Source organism: Brassica napus, chromosome C2 (genome assembly GCF_020379485.1).
Source record: "Brassica napus cultivar Da-Ae chromosome C2, Da-Ae, whole genome shotgun sequence".
NCBI classification, from domain to species: domain Eukaryota; kingdom Viridiplantae; phylum Streptophyta; class Magnoliopsida; order Brassicales; family Brassicaceae; genus Brassica; species Brassica napus.
This window is the reverse complement of record NC_063445.1, coordinates 55,345,150-55,364,291: the sequence shown is the minus strand read 5'-3', so window position 1 is coordinate 55,364,291 and position 19,142 is coordinate 55,345,150. Positions and strand designations below refer to the sequence as shown.

Below are 19,142 nucleotides of genomic sequence, written 5' to 3'. Positions count from 1 at the left end.
TTTTTATGATTTGGTAACATGTCATCATTGTTATTTACATGAAGGCAACATATGAGACACCATGCTTGGTTCGTGGCCAATGCACAGTAATACACGTAGAGATCGGTGGCACAAGACTCAGTGTCAATCCGTTTATCATTTCTTCCAAAATGACAAAATGTTGTTGTGGTTTTGCATGCTCAAGACTCTTAAAATATATTTATTGATCAAATTAGAAAGTACAAAGTGCATGCATGGCCACGTCCACTCGGCTTTACATTCAACTAAAATCCATATCAAGTATTTTTTTTTGTTTAGTTTTGATAGAAGTACTATATTTTTTACCAATGCCTCACATGTAGATAAGTATGGACTCTTAACGACTTTGAGCAACTTCCTCAATGGAGGTTTTAACCGTGTTTTTTACCTCATCTAATAATAAACGCAGGTTTTGATCCTTAATTTCTTCTTCTTCTTCTAGAGCATCCTATTGGTAAAGTAAAGTCATTATGGTCCCATGTACAGATATGTGATTAAAAGGGGGGGGGGGGGGGGGATGAGACAATCAGCAAAGGAGCCTTTCAAGCATATGAACATCAATGATTAATGATGGTGAGACTTGAATGTGAGAATGCAGTTTTGCTAGAGGTACAGATTATGTTCGTTTACGTGTCGCGCGACCTGCGACCTGCGACCTGCCACATGCTGATCGCAGGTTGTTGTTCGTTTTGATGTCGCGTAACATGTGACCTGCGATTGGTCGCATGTCGCAAGTCGCATGTTGTTGTTCGTTTTGACGTCGCGCGACTGATCGCGCGACCAGTCGCGAGTTCTCATTCAAGTCGCCCGAAAAAACAGCGACTAAAAATTAAGAAAATTTTGATCGCGCAACTGGTCGCAGGTCGCGCGACACGTAAACGAACATAGTTTTAGTCGTAGGTCGCAAGTCGCAGGTCGCGCGACACGTAAACGAACGTAATCTTAGTCGCAAGTCGCAGGTCGCGCGACACATAAACGAACATGGCCACAGATGTATTCTATTTACTTCCGTATCATATATAACATTTTGTTGCTATACAAATGTGCCAAGAATAAGCCATTCTAAAACATTTTTCAATAGTGTGGATTCTTGATACTTCCTCAGAAAACTTTGTTTATCAAGAATCCTATGTTCTGGATCATATTATATGTACCAACTTAGGATTATTGTGAAACACAAGTAGGATATAAAAAGATGTGGCTATTTTATTAGAAACACTGAGAAAGTAAAATACAATTTTGAGATCTAATCAGAGCATCAACACAACTAAAAAGAGAATATTCTTTTTTTTTCCAAAAGCACTTGCAAGACTTTTAAGAGATGGAGTCATAGCTATAGAATTGTGATCCCTTCTACTTCTCTCTCTGGCAACAAAAACTTTTCAAATGTGCCTCAAAATGAACAACACAACTTACACTGTTGTTCTTCCACGGGCTCTGAAGAGGTTTTAGACTGAAAGAAGCTAAACTAAAGCAGAAACTAACAGTTAGAAGTTATCTTAGTCGAGTGCTTTTCTTGTCATAATGAACTGATCACCATCACTTTGATATAAGCTGTACGTTGTCTGTGACTACATTTGGTTGCCGCCTGAAACTTTACACACCTCTTCTCTAAGCACCCTCACAGCTTCTGAGACTCCATCCTGAAACCATTACCCTTAAAGCTGTCGATTGCCAGAAACTAGAAAACAGGAAACTTTGATTGTAGGCCAGTTACCTCAAGAGACAATATTTCAGCTATTTCCATGGCACTATCTCTAGTTTTTGAAGACAGTGCATCATATACGGCTTTTGCTACCACTTGTGCAGCTTCCATGATGCTCTCATCATTTGATTCAGGGAGCAAGTGGTTCCTTTTCAATGGTTGTGGAGCAACCCCAAGCCAAGTCATCTTCTCCGCCCAATAGAACTGATCCATCATAAATGGGCATATAATCTGCAAAAAGACAACATTAATTGTCACCATGAAACTTGAGATTCATTTAAATATTTAAGAACAAGAGAGCAAAAGCGTTAACCAAGCAGTGAATGTAATATAATTACAAGTTTGTGGAGCTAAAAGAAACCTGTGGGATTCCAGCGTGTAAAGCTGCAGCTGTAGAACCACTATTTTCCAACAGGGAAACATTAAAAAAAAAAACAAGACAAAATCAGTTTTCATCTATATATATGTCCTAGTTTGTTAATAAAGAGCATCCAGCTGAAAAAAATCACCTGCCACCATGATGAATTGCAGCAGCACATCTTCTAAACAGCCAGTTGTATGGAACCTGACTAACTCAGATAGATAAAGAGATCTGTATGTTATAGAGCTACATGTATTTACATTTTGATAATTTATATTTCAGATTTAAAAAAAAAAAAATCATGTGAATATTTGTAACTCACCCAGAGAAACAGAAAAGCTTGCCGTTGAAGATAGAGACTCCCTCCTGTAAAGATCTTTTCACTGGTTCCTGAGCAATGGTGCAAATTGCAACTTCTAAAGGTTCATAACCCGCTGTGAGAATGATGAATCTGTAGCCTGTAATCTGGATAACAGACTCGAGAATCCGAAGAAAAGCCAGGGGATTCTTCATAAAACCCATGCTGCGCAAGCACATAGAGAAAAAGGTTATTGAAAAAACATAGAAATTAGAAATGATTTTAGAGGGATCAAACTTAAAGTTAGACCTTCCAATAGAACTCAACCCTACAAAAATAGGAAGAGATGGCTCTAAAGACGACACGAAAGTATACAGCTCAGTGTGGTTTGAGCATGTATGGGAATCGTCTGTGCCCAGGCGCTCTGCAGAGGGGTGGTTGTCTCCACATTTGTTGCATGAAAACTGCCACTCGTTGGGTAAAAACCAAAAGCCACACACTCGAACACTCAATGGCCAGTAATCTGTTCATAACAAAAAGTGAATGCAGTGAAATGCAAAAGAACAAGGCTTTGACAGGTCATGGCCTATTGCTGTGAGATTTTATAAACATCCTACTTACCAGGGCATTCTACAATTTCTTTGCTGAAACCATACCTGTTGCAAGGTTAATAATACGTAAAAGGTCAACTACAAACTTGTGCAATGTCATCTAGACTAAGTTATATCAGTACAATATAGCAACTCAATTCCTAAATTTAATCAGAGATCAGCCTTTTAAAATGAGAAAAGTACATTAAATGGGTTAAGAACACGAAAATATATTGAAGATAAAATACTTGATGGAAAGAAGATTGCAAAGTGATTAGATGTGACGACCACCAATAGAATTCACTACTCACAAGACTAGTGGAGATGGTGGCCGGATATGCCAAATTGGAAGGTCTGTTACCGGATCCTGCAACCAAATGAGAAACGTCAGGTGAATGTTCACACTATAATTACTACCTCCGTTCAATTTCCAATAGCTTATAAACGATAGTAATTCAATAAACTCAATTAATCTTTTTTTGAAGTTTACAATTTCTGCATAGGAAACATAAAAACATCTCAATTTTTTTCTAAAAACATCTATCTTAGCGGAACGGTTGAGTATCCTTCTAGGTATCTATGTTAATTAAAAACACCTACTGCAAAAGGGTAACAGCTTAGGTTGAGTTCCTCGGATCGCCAAGATCCCCATTCTTCAGTAAAGAGAGGCCACATCCAATGAGTTACCTCACTCCAGCTAACCTGCAAGCAAAAATCATATAAATTTAGTAATAACACCAGTGACATGTTTGTATCATATGGAATACCTTTCCGATGGGGGCTTCTTTCAAGTACTTGTACAACTCGGGAAGTTCCTTCCTAAACTGTCTTTCAAAGCCTGATGGTGGACTGATAACAAAACAAGAATTGCAAGTGGTCATACTTCCACTTCCAGGATGTTAAGCTCATACTTCCCAAGCTGCGAAAAGTTTACCTATAGGGAACAACATAAGGAGCAGCCACCACACAACGGATCTGATAAAGCTCAGCAAGGCTCCATCCTTCCTAAAATGTACAATCAGAAGAACCACTGTGAGAAGTTTAGTATTTGTTGCTGGAACCTATGCTACATCATGGTTTAAGGGAAAGTTGTTAAGTAGATGTACCAATGCAAAGAAGTTTATGACAACGAGATCACCATCCATACAAGGACCCTCTCCAAAGATTCTTCCAAATGCAGAACGACACTCTTGCCTGTGTTCCCTTTTGATCATTTCCTTCTCCTCCAAAAAGAGTTTCCTAGCTGAGTCTGAATGAAACCCACAAAACAAAGATCATTGCTTTAAAGCTACGGTAGCCAAGTGAAACATTAACCTATATAGTCATCCCCCAAAATTTTTTGAAAAAAATTATATAGATTTAAATCCTCAAATTTATATTTTTTTTTTTAAAAAGGAACCTTTACTAAATAGTCTACAGCCTCCAAAATCTCATAAGAGCTGGTTAATTAAATTAACATAAAGAGTATTGATCTGTACCGTTCTGAGTGCCCAGAGCTTCACTAGACTGAGCAGGAGGAGAAGTGATAGGAACATAGGAAACGTTTGCTTTGAACAAGTGTGAGCTTAGGTTCTGCTCATAAAAATCAAACCTTTATTACATTAATTGCTGCAAGTCTACAACTTTGAGAAGAAGAAGAAAACAAGAAACCAAACCTGATGAGCCAAATGTGAAATCAAGAACACAGAGTAGTTAGGCTGATCACGAGCCAAAGCTGCGGCAATGGCCTGCAAACAAACAAAAAAAGGAAGCAGCTTTAAGAATTGATTCCAAAACAGAGACTTTGGGAGGAGAGAGAGAGTACAGCGAGAGGGTAGACATCGCCTTTGGTGCCGAAAGCCATGAAGAGAGCTATGGGTTTCCTGCTCTCTGGTTCCTCCATGGTGCGATGAAGGGGAAGAGAGTGAGTGAGTGAGACCACAGTGCTCTTCACCGCAGCGATTACCGATGAAACGTGTTTGTAACCTTCGAATTCGATTGGCTTTGTGTTGGCATTCAAATCGAGTTCATATGCTTCGGTTTAGAACTGTTAGTTCGGTTCGGGTTAGTTCGGTTAACCCAAAATTTGTCTAATTGAACCGGAATATTTGTTTGATTTGGTATTCTTTCAGTTTGGCAAATGAAGATTATACCGATAGAAGTTTTTTGGTTTCAAGTTCTGGTGATTCAAATTTTGGATTTTTCGGTTCACTCTATTATCTTTTCTGGAATTTGATTTGGTTAGTTTGGTTAGTTCGGTTAAGAATACTAGTTAGTATTGGTATGATTTGGTTATATTTTTAAAAAATAGAAAATCAAATTAATGATTGATTCCTGAACCGAATGAAACCGATAACCAAATTTTTTGAAATTTGATTATCTGTTAGTGTTCGTGATTTTGGTAAGTATTAGTTTAGCTATGATTTGATTATAATCTTCTTTTAAATGGTAATTCAAAAACCAAATTGCTGAACCGAACCGGATCGATAACTAATTTCTTTTAATTTTACCGACTGCACATGAACCGAAAACCAAAAAAAAAAAATTGGTTCAATGTGAGTTGTGCTTTCTAGTTTCTAATGTAGGTCACTCCATAACAGCACAAACCAAATCAAAACTGAGTCTTTATAACACACAATCACTTGTTGTTTCACATACCAAGAGAACTCAATACACCATCTGTAATAAAAACAGATTCTTTCTTGAAACTGTACATGTCCTTGCTTTAAAACACAATTACTTTGACATATGAAGAACACAACGCAGACACTTGCCCTCTCTCATAAGCTCAAAGGCTTCATTAATATCATCAAACGCTAGATCATGAGTGACCAACTCATCAATCATAATCTCCTGCACCATAACAAAAGAGTCAAACAAAAAGTCAACAACAACTGAAAAGTGGTTTTTGCTTATATGTAGTTGAGCTTACCTTGTTCATGTACTTTTCAATGAGTGAAGGAAGATCAGACTTAGGCTTCCACCCACCAAAGAGAGACCCTTTCAATGACTTCCCTGAAAGAAAGAGTCCATAATGAGCTGAAACTTCAGGCTTCACTTTAGGCACACCTAGAGTAACGGTCATTCCCCATCCCTGAGATAAAAGGCACACATTAGTAACAAAACAAAGGTGAGAGAGTTAAGTATTAAACAAGAAAGCTTACATCAGAGCATGATTGTAAAGCAGTTGTAGCTACTCCTGTATCACCAACACATTCAAATGAAAAATCAGCACCTCCTCCTGTCATTCTTTTGATTACCTAAACGATTGTATACACATTTTTTATGAAGCAGCCAAGATAGTAATAAACTTTTTATATAAAAATCATCAGCTTACCTGGTGTATAGGTTCAGAGATGTCATTTGAATTGATGAAGTCAGTGACTCCAAATATCTTTGCTGCAACATGTAAGAAACACTCAGAACCAGTCAAGAAACCGCTAAGGTGGTATATATATCCTAAAGCTACCTTGTTCAGCCTTAGAAGAGTTGATATCAACACCAATTATCTGAGCTGCACCTCTCAGTTTGGCTCCTTGAGCAACCTACTCATAAGAGATTAATCCCCAACACAATGTAACACAGAAGCATCAATGTTTATGTATCAATTACTTACCGAAAGACCGACAGTTCCTAGACCGAATATCGCAACACTTGAACCTCTTTGTACATCAGCAACGTTCCATGCTGCACCAAGACCTAAAATCACACTCTAGATTTCTCAGTATTTGGATTTCATCATTTTTATCTGATGTTCGAGAAATTGCTAGGCGGTAATTAGATTTCTTTTATAAGAGATTAGTGTCTAGGTGGACGCCTAGACGCTGCCTAGACAGAGTTTTATTTTAAAAGTTCCTAATAGGAATATTGTTTTATAACTGATTTTGCTGCATATACCGATTTTTAGAACACTGTTTTTAACTACCTGCGGCTGCTCCACAGCTCAGGAGACAGATTTTGTGGAGAGGTGCTAGAGGATGGACTTTGACAGCACATCCAGAGTGAACCACAGTGTACTCACTGAAACTCGAAACCGCGCAGTAATGGTAAACAGGTTTGCCTTTGATGGAGAAGCGTGTCTTCTGATCACTATGCATCAAACCTCTCCTCTCCATTCCAAGAACCTGACACATGTTACTCTTCCCAGAGATGCAATGTCTGCATGACCCGCATTCTCCAGTGAAGACAGCAAGGACGTGATCTCCTTTCTCAAACTCGGTCACACCTTCCCCTATGCTCTCCACTATACTGCAGAAACATGATAGGACTCAAACTCAAAGAGACTGTACCAATACAAGTCTATTAACTCGCGAGATCATAAGTAGCTTACCCTGCAGCTTCATGGCCAAAGATACGTGGCAAAAGAGACTGTACCAAGAAAGGGAGATTGCATTATAAGCCAAACTCATAAGGAGTTTAATGTAAAGAAAGAGACAAGAAACCTGAGATTCCCAAGCGGAGAGGTCGCTACGACAGAGAGATGTACAGACAACTTTGATTCTGATCTCAAGAGGTTGAGGTGGAGAAACTTCCACTTCCTCCATAACCAGTGGCTCGCCAGCGCGCCATGTCACCGCCGCTGTAGAGTTCTATCAAAATCACTAGACGAGGAACTAAATAAATAAAGAAAAACTCTTTATTTACCTTTGCAGGTTATGACTTGAGGTTGTTCGTGGGAGGAAGAAGACGACATTGTTATCACAATAACTTTTGCTTCGAGCACAAAATGAAGCTAACCTTGAGAGAGAAGAAGACGGGGATGAAGAAACAGAGCTTCACCTAACACAACAATCACCAACCACCATGATGAGAGCTTCAGAGGTCCCACATCAGAGGCAACTCATTCCCGCCACCAACCCCCCCCCCCTTCGTTGTAAGGAGATTATTATTGGGCTTGTAGTGGCAATTGGGCTTATCTTTTTCATAATGGGTTCATCATAGTTTAAAAATATTAATAAGTGGGCAATCGAGTAAATGAGGACGCAAATATTTCTTAGGATTAACAAATGACAATGAATAGTAATCATATATAATTATACTTTATCTGCTGTAATATTGATTTTAACTCCCAAAAAAATATTGATGTGAATTGTATAATTATATATCCTTAAATAGCTAGAACTCTATATTTTTGCTAAATTGTAAATGTCATTAAACATAATGAAGATTTTGGTTACAACAAAAGTGAAACCATGTTTTGCTTTTCAGCCATTGAGAATCTAAAGGATCGCAAAAACTTTAAAAATATCTCAAAGAAACTAGGAGAATTAAGTCCAAGCTTGCCAACAATGGTGACCTTAAGTTAATATTATAGTACAGGACAAACGGCAATAAAATAGACCTCCCATTCCAAACACTTCTCGATCAGCTACATTAACCAGGCAAGCAAGAGAAATAGCTAGAGGCAAGTTCAGTTAAGCATTCACAGAAGTGGCACCAAGCAGGCATCGACGGAAGCAGCTGGTTCCGCTCTGGAGCTTCACTGGCGGAGAAAGAAGCTAGAACTCTGTATGAAAACGAGTTTAGATGTTTGATGCAAATCAACATGCACCAAACCGATAGACACATCCATTCTTTTGCTTGTGCTATAGTATTTCAAAGAAACTCAAAGTAATGACATTTACATAAAAAAAAATCATTCGTTTAACTAATATTATATTGTATATGATTCATGTTGTTACTTTTCATGGTTTGATAATTTTCATGGCCACTAGATTCAATTTTATTTTAATAAACAGCTTTTTATCTTCCGAATAAATATAAATAAGATTTTCTAGATTTATTTTTTATTGCACAAAGATAACTTTTTATATTTTTAATGTTTGTCTATTTTTAAGAAATATTAATTATAAATGTTTGAATTGATGAAATATTTGATAGTTATTAGAAAATGTATAGTAAAAGTAAAATAATAAATTAAATTGTAAATACTCATTACATTTTTAATAAATACTCCAGAAACCTTTTCTTCTGGAACTAAAAAATAATATTTAATACGATATCCTTTTAATTAGGAAGTTGGGTTGGGATCCGTTGGACATTTTAATATAGCATTAACTACAAAGATCATTACAAAGATTACAAAAGCACAGATAAAGGTGGTTGATGCATTGGGTGTCGGAACAACCCGATAAGACATTAAAGAAGATGCTTAAATGGTTTAATCAATCGACAAAAAAAAAATGGTTTAATCAATCATCCCATTGGTCTCCAATGTTCCAGATGATACCATGAGCAGCGAGTGGGAGATAAGTATACGTGTATGGCGTTGAGTTGTGAAACTGTTTATTGGTCCCGTTGTAGTTAAGAGAGTAGATGAGATTTTTCACTTGCACCACTCGTTTTTCGAGCACGTTGTCACCGTGCTTATTACGTATGTTTTATTTACTGCCTTTGGCTTTTCATTTTTGTATGCTTGTGAATTTTGAATCATGGTGTTTTTTTTTCGATACATTTGAAGTGAGTAATTTTGAATCATGGTTTCTGCATGAAGAACTATTTTAATGTCAAGTTGTTTCCAAATATAGTGACTTAATTCTACTTCTTCTGCCTACTACAACATAACATAATAATTTATTAACAAAAAAAAAAAACATAACATAATAATTAATGAGTTTTTCATAACTAGAACCCTTTTCTAAAAATCGGCCGCTTGGACGTTACGCTTCACTCTTCCGACCCGATTTATGTCAAATCGGTTTAAAAAATCGGATATCCAATTTTCTCCGTCTAGACCGCCTAAATGACCGCCTAGGCGGCCGCCTAATCTATTTTTTAGTTATTTAATTATTTTTATTTTATTTTTAATAATATTTTTATTTATTTATTTGATCTAAAATTTTATAAATATCATTTATATTCATAATTTTGATGAAAATTACCCTATATTAAGTTTATATATTCTATTTGTATGTTTTATACTATCCTAAACATGAAAATGCATTAATGTTATACACAATTAAAGATTAACATGTTTTATAACATAGTAAACAATCTAAAAATTCTGTCCCGCATAATTTCTGATTAATCCTCGATTTTCTCTTTAGGCGCTAGATCCAACCCGACCGTCCGACTAGCGCCTAGCGCGTTTCCAAACAGAGACTAGAACTCTTTAAGGGGTTTATTGGATTTATTATATGAGTTTAATATGGAAATGAAAACAAACTCCATTATTATTATTTATTTAGTTGCGATAGGATATATGGGACTCATATGAGGTGGATGCATGGGAACAACAAATACATGAAGAAAGATGCTTAATCAGTTCTTGTAGTAGAGTGGATTAGGGAGCTTGAAAGTCCTTCTCCCAGGGCTGTCTTTAGCCAAATCAGCCCATTGGTCTCCAATATTCCCAATGATAGTGTGGCCACTCCTCACCAACTTCTTCCTCTCCTTTGACTTGAAGTTTGATATTTTCGTGTTCGAACCCGTTGGCCTGTGTGTCAACATATACATAAATCCACCATTCAAATCGTATATGATATACTTTATACTTAATTACTGCATTAAGCTAGTTAGTTCAATTTATTCTTACTTGAATAAGATTTGTCTCCAATAGGTGAAGCCAGCAGCTTCGAGATTCTTTAGAGTGACTTCCTCCAACTCTTGGTAACGCTCAGTGAGTAAGACAGGCTCAATCCCGAGTTCTTGGATGTTTTTGTAAAGATGCAAAGTCTCTGGGAGCACGGGAGATTCTCCGGCCTCTAACCACTTATTGAACGCATTCGGGTCTATCTTCTCTGTCCTGAAAACCCAAAGAAGTAGTTTTACATGAAATCACAATATAGTTATGGAGACATGACTTATGGTTATATAGATTTTAGACTAGAGGACTTAAACGATGTAGTAATAATTTTATTTATTTAATTTTAACAATTTGGTGATCTATGATCATATATATTAACTCGGAAAATTTTGAGGACCCAAAACCAATGTTTCATTATGACCGTCACTAATTATATATGTATGGAAACCGAAGTCATGCATGAGAAGTTAAAATCCATACAATTAAATTAAAATATGTAGTTCTATACGTTGTCATCTGATAGGTACTGAGTGAATGCAACCAGTCTATGTGGTGGTGGTGTGTAGAACTAATATTAATAGTGATATGCATACCCGTATCCATATTGAGCGTAAAAGGGAACATTGGAGAGGAGGGTCTCGTCTAGGTCAAAGATCCAAACATTGATGGTGTCGTTCTTCAAAGCAAGTCCTTTGGCGTAGAAATAAGCTTCTTTGCACACCGTTTTGGAGTCAGCACGGTACTGTGGGGAAGTGAGGTAGTCTTCAACATAGTCTTTGCAATTTGCGGGCACTGTTTGGAAGTTTATGATGTTAGAGGTCTCAACACCAAGGTGCCAGCTTCTGCAGTTGTGGTAGTTGATGGCGAGTTGTTGTTTCTCTAAGAGTTCGGCTTCGTTTTCAATGACGTTGATTGATGTGAGGAGTTCAATGAGCTTAGGCACAGGTAGCGAAGGGCGAGCTTGGGAGACCGTAGCGGCCAAGAGCAAGAGAAGTGAAAGTGAGAGGATTTTCATTATTGTTTTTGGTGTGGTTTATTGTTTCAGTTGTGATGTTTATTTGTGTGGTACAAAGGGTGGTATTTATAGTAAGGCGGGGTTAGGTTTACGGTATGATTACTTATGAATTTATGATGAGTATGATAGGAAATGGGGAGAGATGTGTACGTGTATGGCTTCGAGTGATGCGATATTTCACTTGCACCACTCGTCTTTCGAGCACGTTGTGTAGTGTGTGGCTTTGAGTGATGCAAATTTAATAGTAGATGAGGTTTTTTCACTAGCACCACTCGTTTTTTGAGCACGTTGTGACCGTGCTAATTTATTAGGGTTTTGAATTTTTTTTATTTTAAAAAAATTTATGTCTACCATTGGCTGTTAGTATAGTATATGCTCGTGAAATTTTTAACTAGGGTTATAGGTTTTTGAATATAAATCTCACTAATTTAACTTATTTTTAAAAATAAATTTTATTAAATATTATAGATTTTACTATTTTCTTATTTACTATTTTCTTACTAATATTTAATATAGATTTGATATATATTAAATCAATTTGTATAAAACTAATAAAAATGATATAAAATTGTATAATTATCAAAAATTTAGCCCAAACAATATTTATAAAATTTGTAGGTATATAAAAAACTAATGATCTTACGATTAGTTATTTATAAAAAATAATAATATTTCGAAATTTGAAATGTTATATATGAATATATTTATTTTATAGATGATGTATGAGCTATTACCATATTAAAAAAAAAGTTTACCAAAAATAAATATCAATATTAAATGTAATATATGAATTATTACCATATTCTAATAAGTTTGCCAAAAATATAAATCAACATTAAATGAAATTATCCATGTCATATTTTTACGGAAGCCGTGTCATCAAATTCAGTAGCCTTGTCATATTTGTTTTGTGAAATTGATTGTAGAGAAAACATGTGGCAAAAATCACTTCGCAAATATAGTTTAGGGGATATTGGTTTTTTCCTCCATTATCCCAAAACCCAAAAAATCATGATCCATATTAATAGCCCAAAAGAAGAGCACAAGGAGGAATAATTATCTAGAATTATGGAGAGGAAGAGAGAAAGTTATGGAGTAAAATAATTAATGTTAGATATTTGGAAATAAGATAATAATTTAGAGCAATCTAGAACATGTTAGAGTTTGCTCCTTCACTTGTATAAATAGGGGTGCTAAGCACCATTTGTATCAACCAAAAATCAAGAAAAAGAATAGAGAGAAAATATTTCATAAAGAGTTCTAAGAGTCTTTAAAAAATCTTCAAACACAAGCCTTAGTGAAAATCAATTTCCTAAAATAAGAAGGTAATCTTAAACACTAACTGTCTACATTCCATCTTAACCTTCCGAAGAAAATATTATCCGCTATCTTTCCCAACGGCTGGTATCAGAGCCACGTTACCGTTATTTTTGAAGAAGTAAATATGGAGGCCACTGTTACCTTTGAAGGTGACATGTTCAAGCTCACGACGGACAACTTCTCTTATTGGAAACCGATGATGGAAGATCACCTTTATTGTAAGGATTTGCATGAGCCCATCATCATGAAGGATAAGCCAGAAGGAAAGGATGATAAAGCATGGGAGATTCTTAATAGAAAGGCAGTTGCCGTAATACGTAAGTATGTCGACCGATCTCTCTTTGAACATGTCTCTACCTACACAAATGCTTTTAAATTATGGACAAAACTTGAATCCATGATTCAAAAGAAAACACCTCGAAACAAAGTTCTTCTTGTTCGACGGTTGGTAAAGTTGGATTACAAGGATGACCAGAGCATGATGGAGCACTTGAACAATTTCAAGGGGATTGTAAATCAGCTTAACAAAGTTGATATGAAGTTTGAAGACGAAATGCAAGACCTTTTACTCCTTAGTTCACTACCGGAGAGTTGGGACACACTAGTTGTTACTCTAAGAAATTCAGCACCGGAGGGAAAGCTTACCATGGACACCGTCACTGATAGCCTTCTAAACGAAGAAGTTCGCAGGAAGGAGCGAGGTTCGAGTTCTTATTCTGAAGCTAACATTGTTGATAGACGAGGTAGAGAAGAGACTCGTGGCCAAAACAGAAGTAGAGGACGAGACCAATCTCAAGGAAGATCTAAGTCACGTCCGAGAGTTACTTGCTATTACTGTGGCAAACCGGGTCACATGAAGTCGGAATGTCGGTTTATCAAGAAAGACAAACAAGCCGGTAATATCAAACCAGACCGGTTCAATCCTACAAAGAAGCATGAAGACAAGACTACCACCATTGTGGAAGACCAGAGCGAAGAATTATATCTCGTTGGAGAATGTAATCTTAGCTCTGATGATAGCTCATGGATCGTTGATTCTGGTGCTTCTTTTCACGTCACCCCTCATGGAAGCTTCTTAACAACCTATCAAAGTGGTGACTTTAGTAATGTTCAAATGGGAAATCAAGGAAGAAGCAAGATCGTTGGAAAGAGGGATGTTATTCTTACATCAAACAAATGGTGTAAGATAGTTCTCAAAGATGTGAGGCATGTTCCCGAAATCCGACTCAATCTCATATCAACCGGGAAGGTTGATGATGCCGGTTTGGATAGCCACTTTGGCAATGGCAAATGGAAGCTCACCAAGGGGAGTTTGATCATGGCTCGAGGAAGAAAAGAAGGCTCTTTATATGTAACACAAGCCAAGATTTGCAAGGAAGAAGTAAATGTCGCAAGTGATGACATCGATATATGGCACCGAAGACTCGGACATATGAGTGAGAAAGGTTTAAATGTACTTTCTCGCAAGAAACTTCTTCCTGATATAAAAGGTATTTCTCTCTCACCATGTCATGATTGCTTAGCCAGAAAACAACATAGGGTCGCTTTCTGAAGATCATCTACGCCTATGAGAAGAAATCATATTCTTGATCTTGTGCATACTGACGTATGCTCCATGTCCGAGAAATCCAATGGAGGGGCATCATATTTCGTCACCTTTATTGATGACCATTCAAGGAAGGTATGGGTATACATTTTGAAGTCAAAAGATCAAGTTCTTGATGCTTTCAAGGAATTTGTAGCCCAAGCAGAGCGAAGTACGGGTCAAAAACTCAAGTGTGTTCGATCTGACAATGGTGGAGAGTACCGAGGTCCCTTTGAAGCGTTTTGCAAAGCTCATGGAACCAGGATGGAGAAGACACCACCAAAGACGCCACAACTGAACGGGCTAGCAGAAAGAATGAATCGAACGATCACAGAAAGAGTTCGGTGCATGCTCTCTCATGCTAAACTACCCAAGCCATTTTGGGGAGAAGCCATAAAGACTGCAGTGGATGTCATAAATCTTACACCATCAGTTCTTTTGGAAGGCGATGTCCCGGAGGAAGTTTGGTCGGGTAAGAAGGTCTCTTACAACCATTTGAAGGTGTTCGGTTGTAGAGCGTTTGTTCATATACCTAAGGATGAACGAGCCAAGCTAGACTCCAAGACTAAAGAGTGCATCTATCTTGGGTCACCAAGATATGATTTCGGCTATCGGCTTTGGGATCCGGTTAACAGAAAAATTATCCGGAGCAGAGATGTTGTTTTCTTCGAAGATCAAACAATCGAAGATATCAACAAATCAAAGAAACCAAACCTAAGGGTTGTAAGAAATGAAGATTCTCATAAGCCTCAAGATCATGAACAAGTGATTGGAGATGATGGCGAAGGGGATCCCATCATGGATCCGAATGGTGATGAAGGTGAAGAAGAAGTTCAATTGGAGCCAGAGGAAGAACATGAGCCAAGAAGGTCTGGAAGAGAGAAAAGACCATCTGTAAGATATTATCGAGATGAGTATGCTAATCTTACAGATGAGGGGGAGCCTCAAAGCTATGAGGAGGCCATATGAGACACTCAGAAAGATGAGTGGGTTGAAGCTATGCAAGATGAAATGCAATCCTTGCATGATAATCACACTTATGAGCTGATGAAGCTACCAAAAGGAAAGAGAGCCTTGAAGAACAAGTGGGTGTACAGGTTGAAGCATGAGGAGAGAAGCTCAAATCCAAGATACAAAGCTCGATTGGTTGTGAAAGGATTCAACCAGAAGAAAGGCATAGATTTTGAAGAAATATTCTCTCCAGTGGTGAAGATGTCCTCTATCCGAGTGGTTCTTGGTCTAGCAGTGGTTATAGACTTGGAGATTGAACAACTCGATGTCAAGACGGTCTTTCTACATGGTGAACTCGAAGAAGAGATCTATATGAAGCAACCGGAAGGATTCAAGATTCCAGGAAAAGAAGACTTGGTGTGCCGATTAAAGAAGAGTCTTTATGGCCTCAAGCAAGCCCCAAGACAATGGTACAAGAAGTTTGACTCGTTCATGGTGGATCATAACTTTAAGAAAACCAAGAATGATCATTGCGTTTTCATAAAGAGGTACGAAAGCGGCCACTTTCTCATATTATTGCTCTATGTTGATGATATGTTAATTGTGGGCCAAGATCGCAACAAGATAGCCGCATTGAAGAAAGATTTGGGAAGGTGTTTTGAGATGAAAGATCTGGGGCAAGCGAGACAGATTCTTGGAATGAATATCACTCGGGATAGGCCAAATAAGCTTTTATGGTTGTCCCAAGAAAGATATGTTGAAAGGGTGTTGGAGAGATTCAACATGCACAAAGCAAAGCCGGTGAGAACTCCACTTGGTGGACATTTCAAACTAAGTTCGAAGTAAAGTCCAACAAGTGAGAAAGAAAAAGAGGAAATGAAGACTACCCCATATGCATCAGCAGTGGGTAGTCTCATGTATGCTATGGTGTGCACCAGACCCGACATTGCCTATGCCGTAGGAGTTATGAGTCGCTTTCTCGCCAATCTAGGAAAAGAACATTGGAAAGCAGTTAAGTGGATCCTACGCTATCTACGAGGCACAATGAAGAAGTGTCTATGTTTTGGAAATGGAAAATTGGAGTTGAACGGTTACACCAATGCAGATTGGGCTGGTGATAAAGATTCAAGGAAATCGACATCAGGATTCGTGACTACCTTTGCATGGGGAGCTGTTTCTTGGCAATCGAAGCTACAAAAGTGTGTTGCCTTATCCACCACGGAAGAGGAGTACATCGCAGCAACGAAAGCGTGCAAGGAGATGCTATGGATGAAGAACTTCTTGCTTGAGTTGGGAGTAAAGCAAGAAAAGTACAACATGCTATGTGACAACCAAAGTGCTATTCACTTAGCAAAGAATCCAACGTTTCACTCTCGCTCAAAGCACATCGATATCCGACATCACTGGATCCGAGAAGTTCTGGAAGAGAAGCTCATACATCTCACAAAGGTACACACCGACGAAAACTGGTCAGACTTTATGACCAAGATATTACCGATCAAGAAGTTTGAAGATTGTTGCAAAGGCACCGGCATGACAACGGTTTCGGGCTAAGTCGGAAAGGGAGAAATTTGTTGGTTTTTTCCTCCATTAGCCCAAAACCCAAAAAAATCATGATCCATATTAAGAGCCAAAAGAAGAGCATAAGGAAGAAGAATTATCTAGAATTATTGAGAAGAAGAGAGAAAGTTATAGAGTAGAATAATTAATGTTAGATATTTTGAAATAAGATAATAATTTAGAGAAATCTAGAACATGTTAGAGTTTGATCTTTCACTTGTATAAATAAGGGTGCTTAGCACCATTTGTATCAACCAAAAATCAAGAAAAAGAATAGAGAAAAAACATTTCATAAAGAGTTCTAAGAGTATTTAAAAAATCTCCAAACACAAGCCTTAGTGAAAATCTCTTTGCTAAAATAAGAAGGTTATCTTAAACACTAACCATCTACATTCCATCTTAACTTTTCGAATAAAATATTATCCACTATTTTTTCCAACAGGGGATTATTGGAAGTTTTTCTCGCACTACTAGAAGAAAAAAAATCGAATAAGACGACTTAAGTATGGCTTTGTTCGAAAGAACATTTATAGCCAAGGTTATGCTCTCCTTTTTCCTTTTCTCATAAATTATAAATGTAATTTTTCTTTATTTCCTTACATAGTCGACAGCAAGAGGAAATCAGATTATCTTTTTTGGGACAATGTGTCAAATATATCTAAAGATAGACCAAATTGACAAACTAACCATATAGACGTGGATAACTCAAAAAGGAATAGTCTTTTGACACTGTATAGACAAAAAAACCTTTCAGTTTTATGGAAAACATGTAACTCTAAATTTAGCGGGTATACATTATGTTAACTGAACACTAAGAGATATTTATCAGCTATATATTTATATATCAGATAACAAACGACTAACAAATCATATATCGGTTAATGAAACAATTAACAGCTAATCAGTTATCTATCAAATAACTCTAAATCTATTTGTAATAGCTAACACTCTATGTATCGATTACGAATCCATCTTATTATATAAAGCTTGGTTTTTCAAAGTTGCTAATTAACATGATCGCGACATGTGTCGATTATTTTTTTAAGATTGTGACACGTGTCAAAAATATGTTACAATTCTCTTTTGTTTTGGATTTTAAAAAAAATTAGAAAAAGGAAAATTATTATTACATTTTAATTAAAAAGAAAATTATTATTACTTTTTTTTTAACACTAGATAAGGAAAACTATTACAAAATATATTTTATTGTTCTATTTAGGAGCTTAGAAAAGGAAAATTAATATTACATAGTCTTTTACAATTATGGTTCTTTTATATTCTTTTAAAATTTGATAGCAATTTTAATTTTTTAAAATTTTATAAACAAAGAATAATTGTAAAAAGCAATTTGAAAGTAATTTTTAAAAAAATATTTTGTATAGTTTTTCGTTTTTTTTAAAGAATTATAAGTGATTTTGTTTTAAAAAAAAATACAATCTTAAATAAAAACGAATTATAAAATCCTACAAGTACAAGGAATTATTTAATAAAAATCAAATAGAAAAAATAACTATTAAATAAGTGATATTCCTTTTTAAAAGCTTTCCTTTTAACGGATAATTGTATTCTAAGAAAATATAAACAAAAATAACTATTATTTTCACATCTATATTTTGGTTTAAGATTCCTCATATTATTTTCAAAGAAACAATTGTATTTACAAGAAAAATATTATCTGAGTATTTTCTTTTAATTTTTTTGAAACAACTAAATTTTTTATTATCCTAATTACATCTTATGATGCTAACATAATTTTTTTTTAATTATGATGTTTTTTTCTTACGTAAGTATGTGTGAATATATGAATATATGTTTGTACATATAAGACACAATATATAATTAACCAAACATAATTTTTTTATTAAAATATTTTAAGAGAACATTTGATGATAAACATGATACTAAAATTTATTTAATTAAAAACGAAGTGAAACATAGAATTAATGAATTGTAAAAATCATAATTTTAAAATTCTTTTATAGTAACTAGAAATAATTATTTGATAGCAATTTTTCTGAAATTCTAAATATAAGATAATTTTAAAATTTTACTATATGATAATACTTTTCCTTTTCTAAAATTATAAACAAAATTCTAAAAAAGTATTTAAAAATATTTTTTCTTTTTTAATCGTAAATATAAAGGAGATTTTAAAATATGATTTTTCTTTTTTTAAAAAAAAACTTAACAAAAATAAAATTACCTATTTCATAATAGTTTTCGAAAAAAAATTGA

The 19,142-nt window shown here is 35.8% G+C and overlaps 3 protein-coding genes across 3 annotated transcripts; all 3 read right to left on the bottom strand.

The window, feature by feature from the left end:
• Positions 1-1,202: 1,202 nt before the first annotated feature.
• LOC106382615 (sterol 3-beta-glucosyltransferase) lies at positions 1,203-4,980 on the bottom strand. The gene is made up of 15 exons (XM_013822646.3): positions 4,777-4,980; positions 4,628-4,699; positions 4,451-4,544; positions 4,079-4,221; positions 3,907-3,977; positions 3,740-3,821; positions 3,573-3,674; positions 3,284-3,339; positions 3,004-3,038; positions 2,692-2,905; positions 2,407-2,607; positions 2,233-2,292; positions 2,085-2,124; positions 1,736-1,954; positions 1,203-1,661 (listed from the first exon to the last, which is right to left on the bottom strand). Exons 1-15 carry the CDS (start codon positions 4,852-4,854, stop codon positions 1,590-1,592), a joined length of 1,539 nt encoding a protein of 512 aa, XP_013678100.2. The 5' UTR covers positions 4,855-4,980; the 3' UTR covers positions 1,203-1,589.
• A 582-nt stretch (positions 4,981-5,562) lies between these two features.
• LOC106382616 (alcohol dehydrogenase-like 6) lies at positions 5,563-7,820 on the bottom strand. The gene is made up of 10 exons (XM_013822647.3): positions 7,596-7,820; positions 7,394-7,530; positions 7,282-7,319; positions 6,877-7,199; positions 6,568-6,650; positions 6,421-6,496; positions 6,289-6,350; positions 6,116-6,211; positions 5,884-6,045; positions 5,563-5,804 (listed from the first exon to the last, which is right to left on the bottom strand). Exons 1-10 carry the CDS (start codon positions 7,642-7,644, stop codon positions 5,688-5,690), a joined length of 1,143 nt encoding a protein of 380 aa, XP_013678101.2. The 5' UTR covers positions 7,645-7,820; the 3' UTR covers positions 5,563-5,687.
• Positions 7,821-10,101: 2,281 nt separating this feature from the next.
• Positions 10,102-11,544, bottom strand: LOC106380061 (vegetative storage protein 2). The gene is made up of 3 exons (XM_013819880.3): positions 11,070-11,544; positions 10,486-10,695; positions 10,102-10,386 (listed from the first exon to the last, which is right to left on the bottom strand). Exons 1-3 carry the CDS (start codon positions 11,489-11,491, stop codon positions 10,212-10,214), a joined length of 807 nt encoding a protein of 268 aa, XP_013675334.1. The 5' UTR covers positions 11,492-11,544; the 3' UTR covers positions 10,102-10,211.
• Between the last annotated feature and the right edge of the window lie 7,598 nt (positions 11,545-19,142).